At 35.5% G+C, this 13606-nt stretch overlaps 1 protein-coding gene across 1 annotated transcript in view; it reads right to left on the bottom strand.

Annotated features, from left to right (window-relative positions):
• LOC149804882 (uncharacterized) overlaps nt 1-13606 on the bottom strand; it is a 117706-nt gene that overhangs the window by 61819 nt on the left and 42281 nt on the right. Inside the window, exon 18 of the mRNA XM_089933354.1 lies at nt 6044-6170. Coding sequence (XP_089789480.1) covers nt 6044-6170 — 127 coding nt within the window. The remainder of the gene's footprint in view (nt 1-6043; nt 6171-13606) is intronic.

The following is a 13606-nucleotide window of genomic DNA, read 5'->3' as shown; positions in this document are numbered from 1 at the left end:
CTCCCGTCAACAATTGCATGCATTCCTTGTTCAGTGGAGTGGACTTGTACTTGAATAACAAACTGGTCAGTAGCAGCATGGATACTTACCCTTATCGTGCCTACCTGGAAAATCTCTTGACGTACGGAATAGATGCCAAGAACACTCATCTCAATGCCTGTGTGGTATGGGAAGCTGACGAACCTACCAAGTTTGAAATATTGGAAACTGATGAAAAGAAAGACAACAATGATGGATTTGTAGAACGAAGAAAGAGAATCACGGGAGCCGACACAAGTTTAGAACTGATGGATCGTTTGCATTTGGACATGTGGTTGCAAGAAAAGTATTTGCTGAACGGGGTGGATGTCCGCCTGAGACTGAATCGTAGCAGTGCCGCTTTCCATTTGATGGCTGATAGTGACGGTTACAAAACCAAACTCCTAGAAGCCAGACTCTACGTACGCCGTGTGGAAGTGTTACCTAAAGTGGGAAACGACATCAGTCAGACGTTGAGTAGAACGACCGCCAAGTATCCCATACGACGCGTGGAAGTGAAAACCTTCACCATTCCCAAGGGACAGCGATCCATGATCGAAGATCATCTGTTCCAAGGACAGTTACCCAAACGTTTGATCGTTGGTATCGTCGAGAATACAGCCTTCAACGGAGCTGCCGAAAAAAATCCTTTCTACTTTCAACACTTTGGCGTGTCCAAAATCGAAGTCAGTCGCGATGGCAAGACCTTGTGTACCCGACCTTTCGAACCTGACTTTACCAAGAAGAATTACTTGAGATCGTACTTGTCCCTGTACGAAGCCACCGGACAGTTAGGAACCAATACCAGTCACGGTATTACGTACGAGAATTATGCAGGAGGCTACGCTTTGTGGGCTTTCGATTTCACTCCAGACCAAGGCAGCGACGAGGGACATTTCCACCCTATAAAATCCGGCCAGATTCGTGTGGAAATTCAGTTTAAAGACCGAGACCCTGATGAAACGGTGAACGTCATCCTGTATGCAGAATTCGATAATACCATAGAAATCAACAGTTTGAGAGAAGTCATCCTAGATTACTAGAAACCATGGAAGACTGTTATCCCTCTTTACCTAGTGGAGAAACTTTTAGTGTTGGATTATTGTTAAAAAATGTTAGAGTTCTTGTTGTTTAGTGTTAAGTGATTTTTGAATAAAAAAATGTTGTCTTTTGAAAAAAATTGTTTGATGTTATATTGTTGGATTATTGTTAAAAATGTTAGAGTTGTTGTTTAGTGTTAAGTGATTTTTGAATAAAAAATGTTGTGTTTTGAAAAAAAATGCCTTTGTCTTTTGTTTAGCTATAAGAATGTTGGATTGATGCTCTTTCATTTCTTACTATCCCTCTCATGACACTCACTAAACGTTGCGACTCAAAAACCGTGTGGGGGATGTTTTCCTTCACGTCCGCGCTTTAACTTTAAGAACCAGGTTGTTTCCAGTCTAACCATCCATTGTCGACTCATCCTCCTAAGAAGATGTGCTCCAAACTAGCTAAACTCAACGAAGCCTACGTGAATTTGCATAGGGTCAGACACAGTCTGATACCGAAGCCAGAAGAAATAGAGAATGTGAGAATGTTAAAAATCACTGAAGACCTGATAGAAGAGCTCTTCAGAGAACAAATGAACAGGGAAAAAGAAGAATGGACAGAGAAGTACAGACTTCAGAGACAGCAGCAACAACAACAACAAGAGCAGCAGCAGCAGCAACCTGAACCTGACAGAGGCTTTGTCGATTGCCGTATCGACACCAAAGAGTTCTTCTTTTCTTTCCGAAGAAGCAGACCTATCGCCAGAAAGTCTATCCTCAGAGGACATCGCATTCTTAGAAACTAAAAAGAATGCCATAGCAAACAAAAAAACAGCCCTTTTCAGGGCTACCCCAATACTCTAGAAAAGAAATAACAATCGATTTGCCAATGTGTGTAGGTAGAGTAGTGTGAAAATAAACACTAACTCCTTTTTAAAAAATGTGAGGGTATGTGTTTGTGTGTTTGTGTTAGTAAGTGCTTAAGTAAGTTGGTATGAATAGTAGATTAAAATCATGTTTTGTTTTTTTTTTGGTGTTTGAGGTGTATATTTGGAGTTAGATTGGATTGCTTTGCGTATGTGGATAGTCTAATGAAGTGATTTATAAAAAAATTTAAAATAGTGATGGGTAGCATAAAAAAGTGAGTGAGTGTTTCTTTTAGGTCCGCGCGTTGTTGTTTTTGATCATGATGTAGGTAACATCAATTTTATGTTTTTTAGGGGGATGTTTTCCTTCACGTCCGCACTTTCACTATAAATTGAAACTCGCTGGACAGTCTAGCTACCCTTGTTGATTGATCAACACCAAAAATGAACACGAGACTGTCTAAACTGTTGGAACTTCATGTGCATCTGGAATATGCCAGGCGCCTGTTGAATGAACTGGCCGCGGAAGCCATTGTGACGGAGGGAAGGATAAGAGAGGAGGAGGAAAGAAGAAAAAAAGAAGAGGAGGAGAGAAGATATAAAGAAGAAGAAGAAGAGGAAAGAAGATACAAAGAGGAGGAGAGAAGAAACAAAGAAGAGGAGGAGGAGAAGGAAAAGAAGAGAAGAAGAATAAATTTCAGAATCCCAGAGAGCGAAAATTGGGATTCTGAAGCGACATATCCTGCCTCTGCTCTCTCCCCCAAAAAAGTAAAAAGTAACTGGGGGATAAGATGTGTATGTGGCGCCAGGCCTGGAAGGTGCCACCATTAACCAGGTGTCCATGAAGTTCCAAAAAAACAGCCCTTTTCAGGGCTACCCAATACTCTAGAAAAGAAATAACCATCAATTTGCCAATGTGTAGGTAGAGTAGTGTGAATATAAACACTAACTCTTTTCTAAGATAGTGTGAGGGTATGTGTTTGTGTGTTGGTGCTTGTAAGAGCTAAGGTATGTTTGTGTGAATAGTAGATTATGGGTTTCTTTATTGTTTCTTAGCGTATGTGGAGAGTATAGTTTGGGTTTTGTAACCGCTCACGTACGATTGTGTGGATAGTAGATTATGGATTTTGTTTATTGTTTCTTAGCGTATGTGGAGAGTATAGTTAGGGTTTTGTAACCGCTCACGTACGATTGTGTGGATAGTAGATTATGGATTTTGTTTATTGTTTCTTAGCGTATGTGGAGAGTATAGTTTGGGTTTTGTAACCGCTCACGTACGATTGTGAGGATAGTAGATTATGGATTTTGTTTATTGTTTCTTAGCGTATGTGTTTGTGTGTTTGTGTTTGTGTGTTTGTGTTTGTACCCGCTCACGTACGATTGTGTGGATAGTAGATAATGGATTTGTTTATTGTTTCTTAGCGTATGTGAAGAGTATAGTTTGGGTTTTATTATATGAAATGAAAAAGTAGGGGATGTTTTCCTTCACGTTCGCGCGTTGTTTGGTCATGATCTAGGTAAGATCAATTTTACGTTTTAGGGGGATGTTTTCCTTCACGTACGCGCTTTAAGTATAAGAACCCACAGTATTCGCCGTTCAAACCATTCTGCAAAGAATAAAAAAGAAGATGGCTTCTAACCAAATGGACAAAATACAAACATTACAAGACGTTTTAGACAACTTAGGAATGATGGAGCAGATGTTGATAAGACTGGTTGAAGACCATTATTCCTATAGTCCCCATCGTGTAAAGATGGAAATTAATAACTTAAAAAAGGTAAAGGACAAGATTAGTGGTGTCATGAAAGAGATAAAGGAGGAGAAGGAGGATGAAGAGGAAAGAATAAGAATAAGCAAATGGAACGAAAAGATTGAAAAAGAAGAAGAAAATGAGAAGAGGAAGAAAGAAGAGGAGGAAGAGAAGAAGAAAGAAGAGCAGGAGAAAAAAAAGAAAGAAAAGAAGAGAAAGAGTGTTGGAGATAAAATAAGAACTTGGTGGAGAAAAAGAAGAAACTAGAAGCAGAAGAAAACCCAAAGGCCCTTTTCAGGGCCAGCCATATTTCTCGAAAAGAGATAGCCTTTCCATTGCCTACCCCTTTTCTAAATTTAAATTTAAATTTAAATTTAAAAAAAAACTTTTTTTAAAAAAAATCCCATATTCAATTCCCCTTGTCCCTAGACAAACCCAAACTCTATTCCCATGTTAATTTCCCATTGTCCCTAGACAGTCCCAAACTCTATGTTAAATTCCCATTGTCCCTAGAGTGACCCACGATTTTTCTCCATGTTAAATTTCCATTGTCCCTAGAGTGTCCCAGGGGTCTTTTTAATGCTAAGTCCCATTGTCCCTAGGGTATCCCACTTAACTACTTACATAGGATAAAATAATTAGTTGTTCTTTTTGTTGTTGTTGTATGGTTTAACGCCATTTTTCAGCACAAGATAGGCTACACGTGGCGGCCAGTATTAATGGTGGAAGAAGAACCCGGGAAAACCCCGGAAAGAACCACCGACCCACGAGAAACTACCGGCAAGCTTTCTCTCATATCCACATTGGCCGAGCCCGAGACTCGAACCCACGCAGACGGAGGTGAGATAGCAGTGATCCGTGACAGAGAGCGCTTTAGACCACTCGGCCACTCGGAGCCACGAGAATATAATTAGTATCATTTTTTAAAATCTAAATCCTATGAATTTATATACGGTGTCAACCACACACTTGTAATATTATACCCATATGTTTTGAAATTATTACTTAGCGTGATGATTCGGCATTTGTTTTGCTTTGTATATTTATTATACCAAAATGTAATACCTACCCATAATTCAATTATACATGTGTATATGTATATGCGCGACCAGCATGTATCTGTGTATTGTTTACTAAGTGGTATATTCTTGAATAAGAATCTACATGCAGGTATTGTCTTGACCCACATTTTTATGGCTGACTAATCGTCAATACTATACAACTTACCGCGTGAAACGTTATCCAAGCCGATTCGCATGTATTATCCGTCGGTTTGTATATACATTTGCAAACGGCATTTATCAGCCGAAGAGGGGATGCGGGATGGTGGGCGGTTCGGACTGTTGTGAGCCGCAATAATTAATTATACTAGTCACTAATTCTAAGACAAATTATATATAGTAATACATTAGAATATTTTGTCTCAGCATGCGTTTCTAACTTAACTCAAAATAAAGTTGCATTCTCTGATATTGATTACATATTATGTCATATGATAGGATTACAATGGCCCAAATATAGTTTGAAGAAACAATATTGTGTTCACGTTCAAATGATGTTGTGGGTTTTTCAACAGTACTGATCAAAATTTAATCCTTGAGTCGGTGTTAAAATTCTGCATACATGTAGAGCGCACCTTTCCATTTGACCACCGAAGACATACGACCACTTCCCAATAACACCCACATTTTCTCATTCCCACTTTCTGAGTTTAGTGGGACAACGTCATTTTATTATTATTTGTTAAAATTTAATAAACCCACTATATATGTATCCTTGGGACCGAGTATAATCAAACATACTACCTCACGGGGATTTTCATACTGAGACTGTCGTGCAACGCAAGAACTTTCTCATTGCTCAACTTGTTTTCATTTATAAGAAAATAAATTTGTAATACAGTAGAAATGAACCAACAGTAAATATAATCAGCTCTTCAAGAATTTTTCAGTTTCGCAGCCATTAAAATATTACAGAGTAATTATCTAAAGCCATTAAAATATTACAGAGTAATTATCTAAAGCCATTACAGAGTAATTATCTAATGCCATTAAAATATTACAGAGTAATTATCTAAAGCCATTAAAATATTATAGAGTAATTATCTAAAGCTAGTTTCACAGTTTCATTATTACAATTAGTGAGATCTTATTACGATGAACTTTGATTTATATCTCTCGATGGAATAGTTGCATGTTATTGTCAATTAGATGATTTCTATTTTTATAAAAATGTTTTGTCGTTGTACGTTTTCAAAAAAACTGTATCAATGCTCATTCCTGCATTTTATAATTGATCCGACATACGTAGAGCATTTTTATAACATTAGTGTTTTAAAAAGAAGTATGTTATATATAAAACGAAAAATATACGTTACCTTGCACTGTCGAAAAAAGGGAATATACAACAATAATCCACATAAAACATGTACTACAACTTAAGCCTGTCATGATTTCTGGGTGATATACTCGAGTATAAGTACAACGTGTACGCGTCTTGTTGTTCTACAAAGAGTTATATTTCGTAGCTGTCAATATGGTTTTGTTTTAAAACCGGTGGCATTTAGTAATGCTCTATAAATAGAGCAACAAAGTGACCTAATATTTATTTTTAGTCCCATGCTCTTACAAAGCAGTTTTGAAAGACAATTACATGAGAAAGAAACCTAAACGTTTCAAATTTCCTTTTAATGTATCTGTTATGGAAGCTTATATCATTATGCCAATTTATCCAAACAGATAAGTAGGTTTGACTTTTACGGTACATACTCACCTGTAAGGACAAATCAGACCTACTATTTAAGTCTAGTAAATCGCAGTGAACTAAACGGATATTGTAAAAATCATAATTGTTCCAAACATATAATTATGTAAAGGGGGAAAGTGGGCGGGATTACTGAACGTAAAAGAAGGTCTTTAAAATAAAGGACGAATAAATTTTATATATATAAACGTATGGTCTAGTCTTGAAATATAAATGAATAGCTGATTTTCTCCTTTCAACATTGGTTAATTAAATGTAAACTTGTAACCAGGGAGAGGTTATGAAGAAGAATTGCATGTGCACTAAACTTGTAATTAAGCAATCTTCGGTTTAAAACAAACACACACACAAACAAACAAACAGGCATTTTTCTCGTCGAAAAAGTGAGGCAAAGATATTTTATTAAGTGAAAGAAACATATAAATCTTAAATACTTGTAATTATGAGTATTTCAATAAACTAATATTCGAAATTATTAGTATTTCAACAAACTAATGTTTGATCTCTGGACAAAGACTGCGTAATTTGTCATAATTACACACTTACCTGGTAACTACATTTAATGCTTTGCTTGATTTGTATCCAGAAATAGAGCTGTGTGATTCCTCCCTTACACAGCATTTCACAACCCAAAATTTGAAACGTCTAACACCATTTTTTTTCCACTAGGCCTCACTGTGAACGAGTAAGCGATTTCTTCTACAATTTAGTGTTAATAACAACATATAAATAGGTTCACACGTGTTATGAGTGATAACGCACACCACTGGATATTTTTGGTAAATTATTTCGCCCACATCTTTTTAAGGCACTGGGGATATATATGACACTCACAGTCTGTCCGTATGTACTTCCATCTGTCGTTTATCGCACTTCCTTCTGAACCACTTGGTGGAAATCTATTAGAATTTGACATGTCCATATATGGAAGCCATATGCACGAATGGTATTAATTACATCTACCTCTCTGAAGGTCCCCGAGAGAAACCAAAGGCCCTAATGTGTTTAAATTTTTCAATTTAAACATTTTTATTTTATATAACAACCTGTATATGTGTTGAAACAGCTAAAAGTCATAAAATATTCGGTTGTGACCGGTTTTATGTAGAAGGGGGGTGGGGGGCAGACTGGTTGCAAGATATATCTAAAGTAAGGAGATTCACGATGGCGAGCTATTAAACTTATACTCCTAACTAAGGCGAACAGCTGCTAACCGATTATATGGTAACCATATTGTACTTCCCAGCAAAAGATGCTTTTCAAACATTATTCTGCAAGCTGCATGCAATAAAAAGTGCACCAGTCACTCGGCCATCCTGAGAGATAAACAAAAAAATAATAAACCATAGTCTGTCTTTCTATGTATATGTGTGTATGTATGTATGTATGTATGTATGTATGTATGTATGTATGTATGTATGTATGTATGTGTGTGTGTGTGTGTGTGTGTGTGCGTGCGTGCGCATGCATGCATGCGTGCGTGCATGCATGTATGTATGAATGTATGTATGAATGTATGTATGCATGTACGCCTGTCTGTCTGTCTGTCTGTCTGTCTGTATGTATGTATGTATGTATGTATGCATGTATGTATGTATGCATGCGTACGTGTGTATGTGTGTGTGTATGTATGTATGTATGTATGTATGTATGTATGTCCGTGCATTCAGATGATAGAATATAGATTCATTGTTGCTAGACATAAGCATCTAAGTTCTCTGTATCAAAACGTTTAAAAGTAGGGATTATCCCAGTCTGGTCAAAATCATATATCCTCTCTCCTGTGTGTCTTCACGTAGGACAGTGGAGATATGATTTTAATTAGATTGGGCTAGCCGTGTCAAACCAATGTGGTATGCTGTAAAATATCTCTCACGCACATGTATACCGAAAATAGACACACACACACGCACACACGAATACAAATATTGTAACAAGGCCATTCTCTAAGGTAAGCAAATATTCGAAATGGGCGAGGAGGAACTGGAGGAAACTTTCAAATTTTTTCTCTTTCTCTCTCTGTCTCTCTTTGCATATACCTTGGTTGCCATATTTATGACAACTTTTTAAGCATTATACTGGCCGGTCTATGGAAAGATAATTTGCACGTGTAATTTTTATCGGACATGTCTAAAAGACAGAAAGGCAAGGGGTTGATATTACATTTTTGTTATTATGTCGCCCTTTAAACGTGCTTTCTTGCGAAATTTTCATGCACAACAATTACTTGTTCAGCAAGTCACACACATCAACACTTAAATGTTGCTTTCTTGTTTATCTGATAAGATTAGCGATTAACTAATAGAACGATCCACAATAGTTTTCAGTCCATGGCCCGTGCAAAGGTATTTAGTGCTCTATGGGAACCTTTCATTTTGCGCCCCCGCCCCCCCCCCCCCCCCTTCCCGGGGGCATTGTTTATTATTAACTATTCATTGGTAGTAATACAAAATTCATTATTTAGTCTACATATTTAATGATAATAAATGAATAACTTCGTTAATATTGGCACCATAGGTGACCTAGTTCACCTATCGGGTTAAACTGGCCCGTTATGACTCACGGTACTAATTCAGTTCCAATAGTAAACCTATGCAAACACCATGATATTAAAAATTCAATAACTTTAACGTTTTAAGTGCTCATGATCAAACCTATATTTATCAGTATAGATGAAACCTGGATGTCAGCTTTTGTGTAGAGGAAAGGATATGAGCTGTGGCATTTTCTTGACCTGCATGTGTTTGAAACATGTACTTTCAATTCCTCACCAAAGAGTCAGGTGCTAATTTTAGTAATGAGTGTTTCAAACTCAAAGACTGTTAAAGGACTAAAATTCCATTCATAAAACAATGTCTCTATTTTTTTCACTTACAACTAGAATAAGTTCTCAAAAGATTCTTTTTCCTAAAACGTCCTTACATTATTAACCAATCCTGGTCAGCCAAACCCATATATACTCTATCACCCATTTCCAGCCTGGTTCCCATTTTTCCATATCATTAGTACCGTGTGTCCTGTATCAGTCATCCCCTTCATTGTCAGTGCCACAATATTTGTAGTTTTCTCATTCTCTTCAACTGTTTTTCTCATCCTTTTCCTCTATCTCATCGACAACCAGAAAAATTAAAAAAGGGCATAATTGTTTAAATGCCTGATTTCAGCACCCTTCATATATCAATTATGTTTACTATCTGATAGTAAGAGTAGTTTGTGGTTCGAATAAGTCATTATCTTTACGGAGCTATTGTTCTTCATTTTACGTGTAAGGACAGTCAAGAGTTCTAAAAAGACATAACTCAAATTATAATCCCGAGATGAAATGATTGAGCAGAATGGTTATCTCCTTTTTTGATAATGTTCGACGGTTGTTGGGTAGCACCATCATTTAAAAAATATGCTCGTAAAATATTTGATCAACTATTTTATGATTTAAAATTGTCAATTCTTCGTCAAGAGATAAAGAGAACAAAAAACTTGAAAAGTGTATAATTAATATTACGTGTATGTATATTGATATTGGTATCTGCGAATTTAAAATATGGAACTTGATTATCCTGTTTAACGTAGTATTAATTAAACCAAACAATCCATCCGTTTTCTCAATGCTTTCTTTTCTTCAGTTTCTAGCTCTAAAGTTCTTAGACCAGAAGATATTATGGCATGGTCTGTTGCCAGTCGTCTGTCTGCACGAAGAAACGTCGTAAATTTTAATCATGATTCTGAAGTAAAATATTATTGATATTTTAGTAAGGATTGTTTCATTTAAACATACATGATAACCAGGAAAGACAGTTTTTTTAAGAAATACATATGAACGGGTACTCTGATTACTCCAAAAGTTCATATGAAAATGATGCGAAATTCTAAATCAGATAATGGGTATCATAGTTAAGATGTTTAGGAAATAAACTGCATATTGATATATATGCAAGTTTAATGCTTTTAGATTCGATATTTAATGTTTCTGAATAAAATAATAATCACCAACATGCTTGCTTAATTGTACGTCAAGCAGTGACAGCCATGTTATTTTCCTTTAGATAGACCCAGCTTAGTGGTAGGCTTCAAAACAGATAATTGTTGTCGAAGCTGTGACAGTCATTTAGGATTATTTTATTTTGGTTTGATCTTTAAAGTTTTTATAGAATACTGACAAGGTCTTTAAATAAATTTCATCCTCAAAAATCGATCATAACAGTCTGATCAAAGGCATTCTGTATTCCAAGTCTTCATAATTAACTAACTGTTGATCAGCGAGCAATGGTACCTTAATGGTTTAATCACCCTATGGCAATGGTGTGAATGGAATTCACGTCAGCCAAATTTACCTTCATCAAAGACTTGTGACCCATGCTTTCTCAAGGCCACACATATCCTAACTATCCCTCACATCTACAGTATTATTCCATAATGGATAATGGACACACACACACACACACACACACACACACATATATATATATATATATATATATATATATATATATATATATATATATATATATATATATATATATATATATATATATATATATATATAGATAGATAGATAGATAGATAGATAGATAGATAGATAGATAGATATTCTACTTTTTTGCTCTTAAACATGACAAAGCGTCACTGTTTATTGTATTACTAATGGATATGGAGTCATACATATTATTGTTGGACTCTTTGAATCCATATATTTCCACTATCAATTCCACTGTTATGACTAAAATGTTCCCCGATGCATCAAATCAATGTTTTATCAGTCTACAAAACTCCGTGACAGTTGAGAGCCTTCTCCATTATCCTGACCTGACAGTTAGTGTTATAGGGCATCATGAATATCGATTTCTTGTAATTTAGAGCAGTTTTACACATAAAAGTGGTGTTTTTAATATCTAGGACAGTACCAGATATATACAGTCCTCACTTCGGTTTCAGGTCTTTCGCTCATTTTGGTGGTTTTGGTTGTCAGCAACGGGTGTTTTCCTAGCTCTTTTCGGTATGTATCGGATTGAATGCAAATGGAAAGTACGGGTGACTAGTTGAAGTTTATATTGTAAAACAAATAATAAAACGCACTGCTTTATAAATAGAAAAGATATTTGTTTATGCATATTTTACCTGGAAGACACTAAATTATATGTCAGCATGGTAATGTATATGCATTTACCCGTGTTAAATTAAATATTATTGTTCTATCAAAAAGTTCTAATCAAAGTTTATTCAATCCTGACTGTTGAATGCTAACCTTAAATGTTATCATGGACTTTTCCAGTGGTGGCTATGTACTAAACTGAACTAAGAAAACATGTCAACGGTTCTAATCATAACAACTAAAAGGAAGAACGAATTTGTTTGAAAATGTACAACTTTCATTGTGACATCACAGTACACAACATTCAATCCAGTTTGTACTGGATAACACGCTTACTCTGACCTTGTCCAACAATGTCCACACAACTATAACACTGATTCTGTCATATGTATTGTGAGGGGGAGGAGGCTAAAATGTAATTATGTTCTAAGGAATATAGCTGTATAAAATTTGAAATAAAGTGAATAATTCACCATTTGAAATTATTTGTAATCACATTCTAAAACATTATACCCATTACAGAAATTGTTGGTACTGAATGTCTGCGTGGCATGTATTCTTTCTACTTTAGCAGAATACTGCTTCCTTAACAACACATGTAAATTAAATTCATTGTACTGCATTATTGCTCATTTTTCTTCTCCAGCAAACAAATTACATCGCAAAGCTTAATATCAGTATTGTAGCAAAGATAATTTTGTCATAATCCTATCATGGTTAAACTGTACAATATATTTATTTCACTATTCATGAACCTAAGACCAGTTTATATCTTTTCAGAGTAAACTTTGTTGGTTTATTTGTTATACTTCTGGCGGGTTTAACCACTGTGGAGGATCTGTGGCAGTTGTTGGGAGATCAAAAGTTATCATTGATAGACCTTTATGCCGCCCCCTGTTAGTCTGAAAATTGCATTCGAAAATATATTATAAGTACAGTTTTAAAAACTGTCTGCTGCAGCTGCTGTTGTTGTTCATCTTGCTGTCTTCTAGTCTATGTTCATTTGGTTGTCTAAATGCCTCTTGGCCAAGACAATTAGCTCCCTTTTAAACGGCAAGCTATATCCAATAACTTGCTCAAAGTGGCATTAAAATCCAACCAGCCAACTAGATTTTACTAATTAGAGTCTGTACGAAGTATGCACTTTACCTTTAAAATCCAACCAGCCATCTACAATTGACTGATTAATAGTAAGGCTAGGTTCCGTTCGCCTTATGTACATTAGCTTTTAAAATCTTCCTGATTCTCAAAATAGATATGGATTCGACGGTATAGTTTCATTTATCATCATCTCTTGTTTATCTATCAAATCTTAGCATCTTGGCTCGTGATGTCAGTCATTTCTAGAGAAACAAAACAAATAATGTATAGTATGATATTATAGTCATGGGGATCGTTTGATTTGTCACTTTCAGAAATCCTTTTTGTTCTAAACAAAATGTATTCAGTTAGAGTAAATTTTACTTTATTTTAATGTTTAAATTTGGAAGACAACTTTAGCATGTCATATGTTGTAATTTTTATCAAGGTCAATCATTTCAACAGCATAGTTACTAATTTGAATTTTCTCAACACTTTGTGTGCGAACTTATAGTATTGTAAGTTGTGTGACTTTTTATGTTTCAAACCACATTTTAAGCAGTTTGTGTTATGGTTGGTAAAAACAAAGTTATATTGTTAATTCAGTAAGTAAACTTCATTTTTAACATATTCTGGCTTTTTTTGTTGAAATTGAATGAATTAGTGCACCTTTCGTTCTCAGGCTGTCATTTATAAACACTTCTTAGCCCAAGCAATTTGGTTGATATCACTTCCTGCAGTTTGTTACCTGGAGTTCTTTTGTCATTCATTTTAAAGCGCTCAGTAACAGGAAGATATAACTTATCTTATACCAGTCTAACAGGCTGCTTAGCATTAGCTTTTTATTAGTTTTGAAATCATACTATGTATTTTTATTGGTTCCTAATTGTCATTATTTTATATATCAAATAGTTGTCGAATTTATTTTGTTGATCCGCATTACTGCTTTCAGATTAATACAACATCTCATGATCAGTAGTTAAGGTTAAGAAGCTGCCATTATGATAG

This window comes from Sinohyriopsis cumingii, chromosome 2 (assembly GCF_028554795.1).
Source record: "Sinohyriopsis cumingii isolate HCF-2022 chromosome 2, ASM2855479v2, whole genome shotgun sequence".
NCBI classification, from domain to species: Eukaryota; Metazoa; Mollusca; class Bivalvia; order Unionida; family Unionidae; genus Sinohyriopsis; species Sinohyriopsis cumingii.
This window is presented reverse-complemented; position numbering and strand designations above follow the sequence as displayed.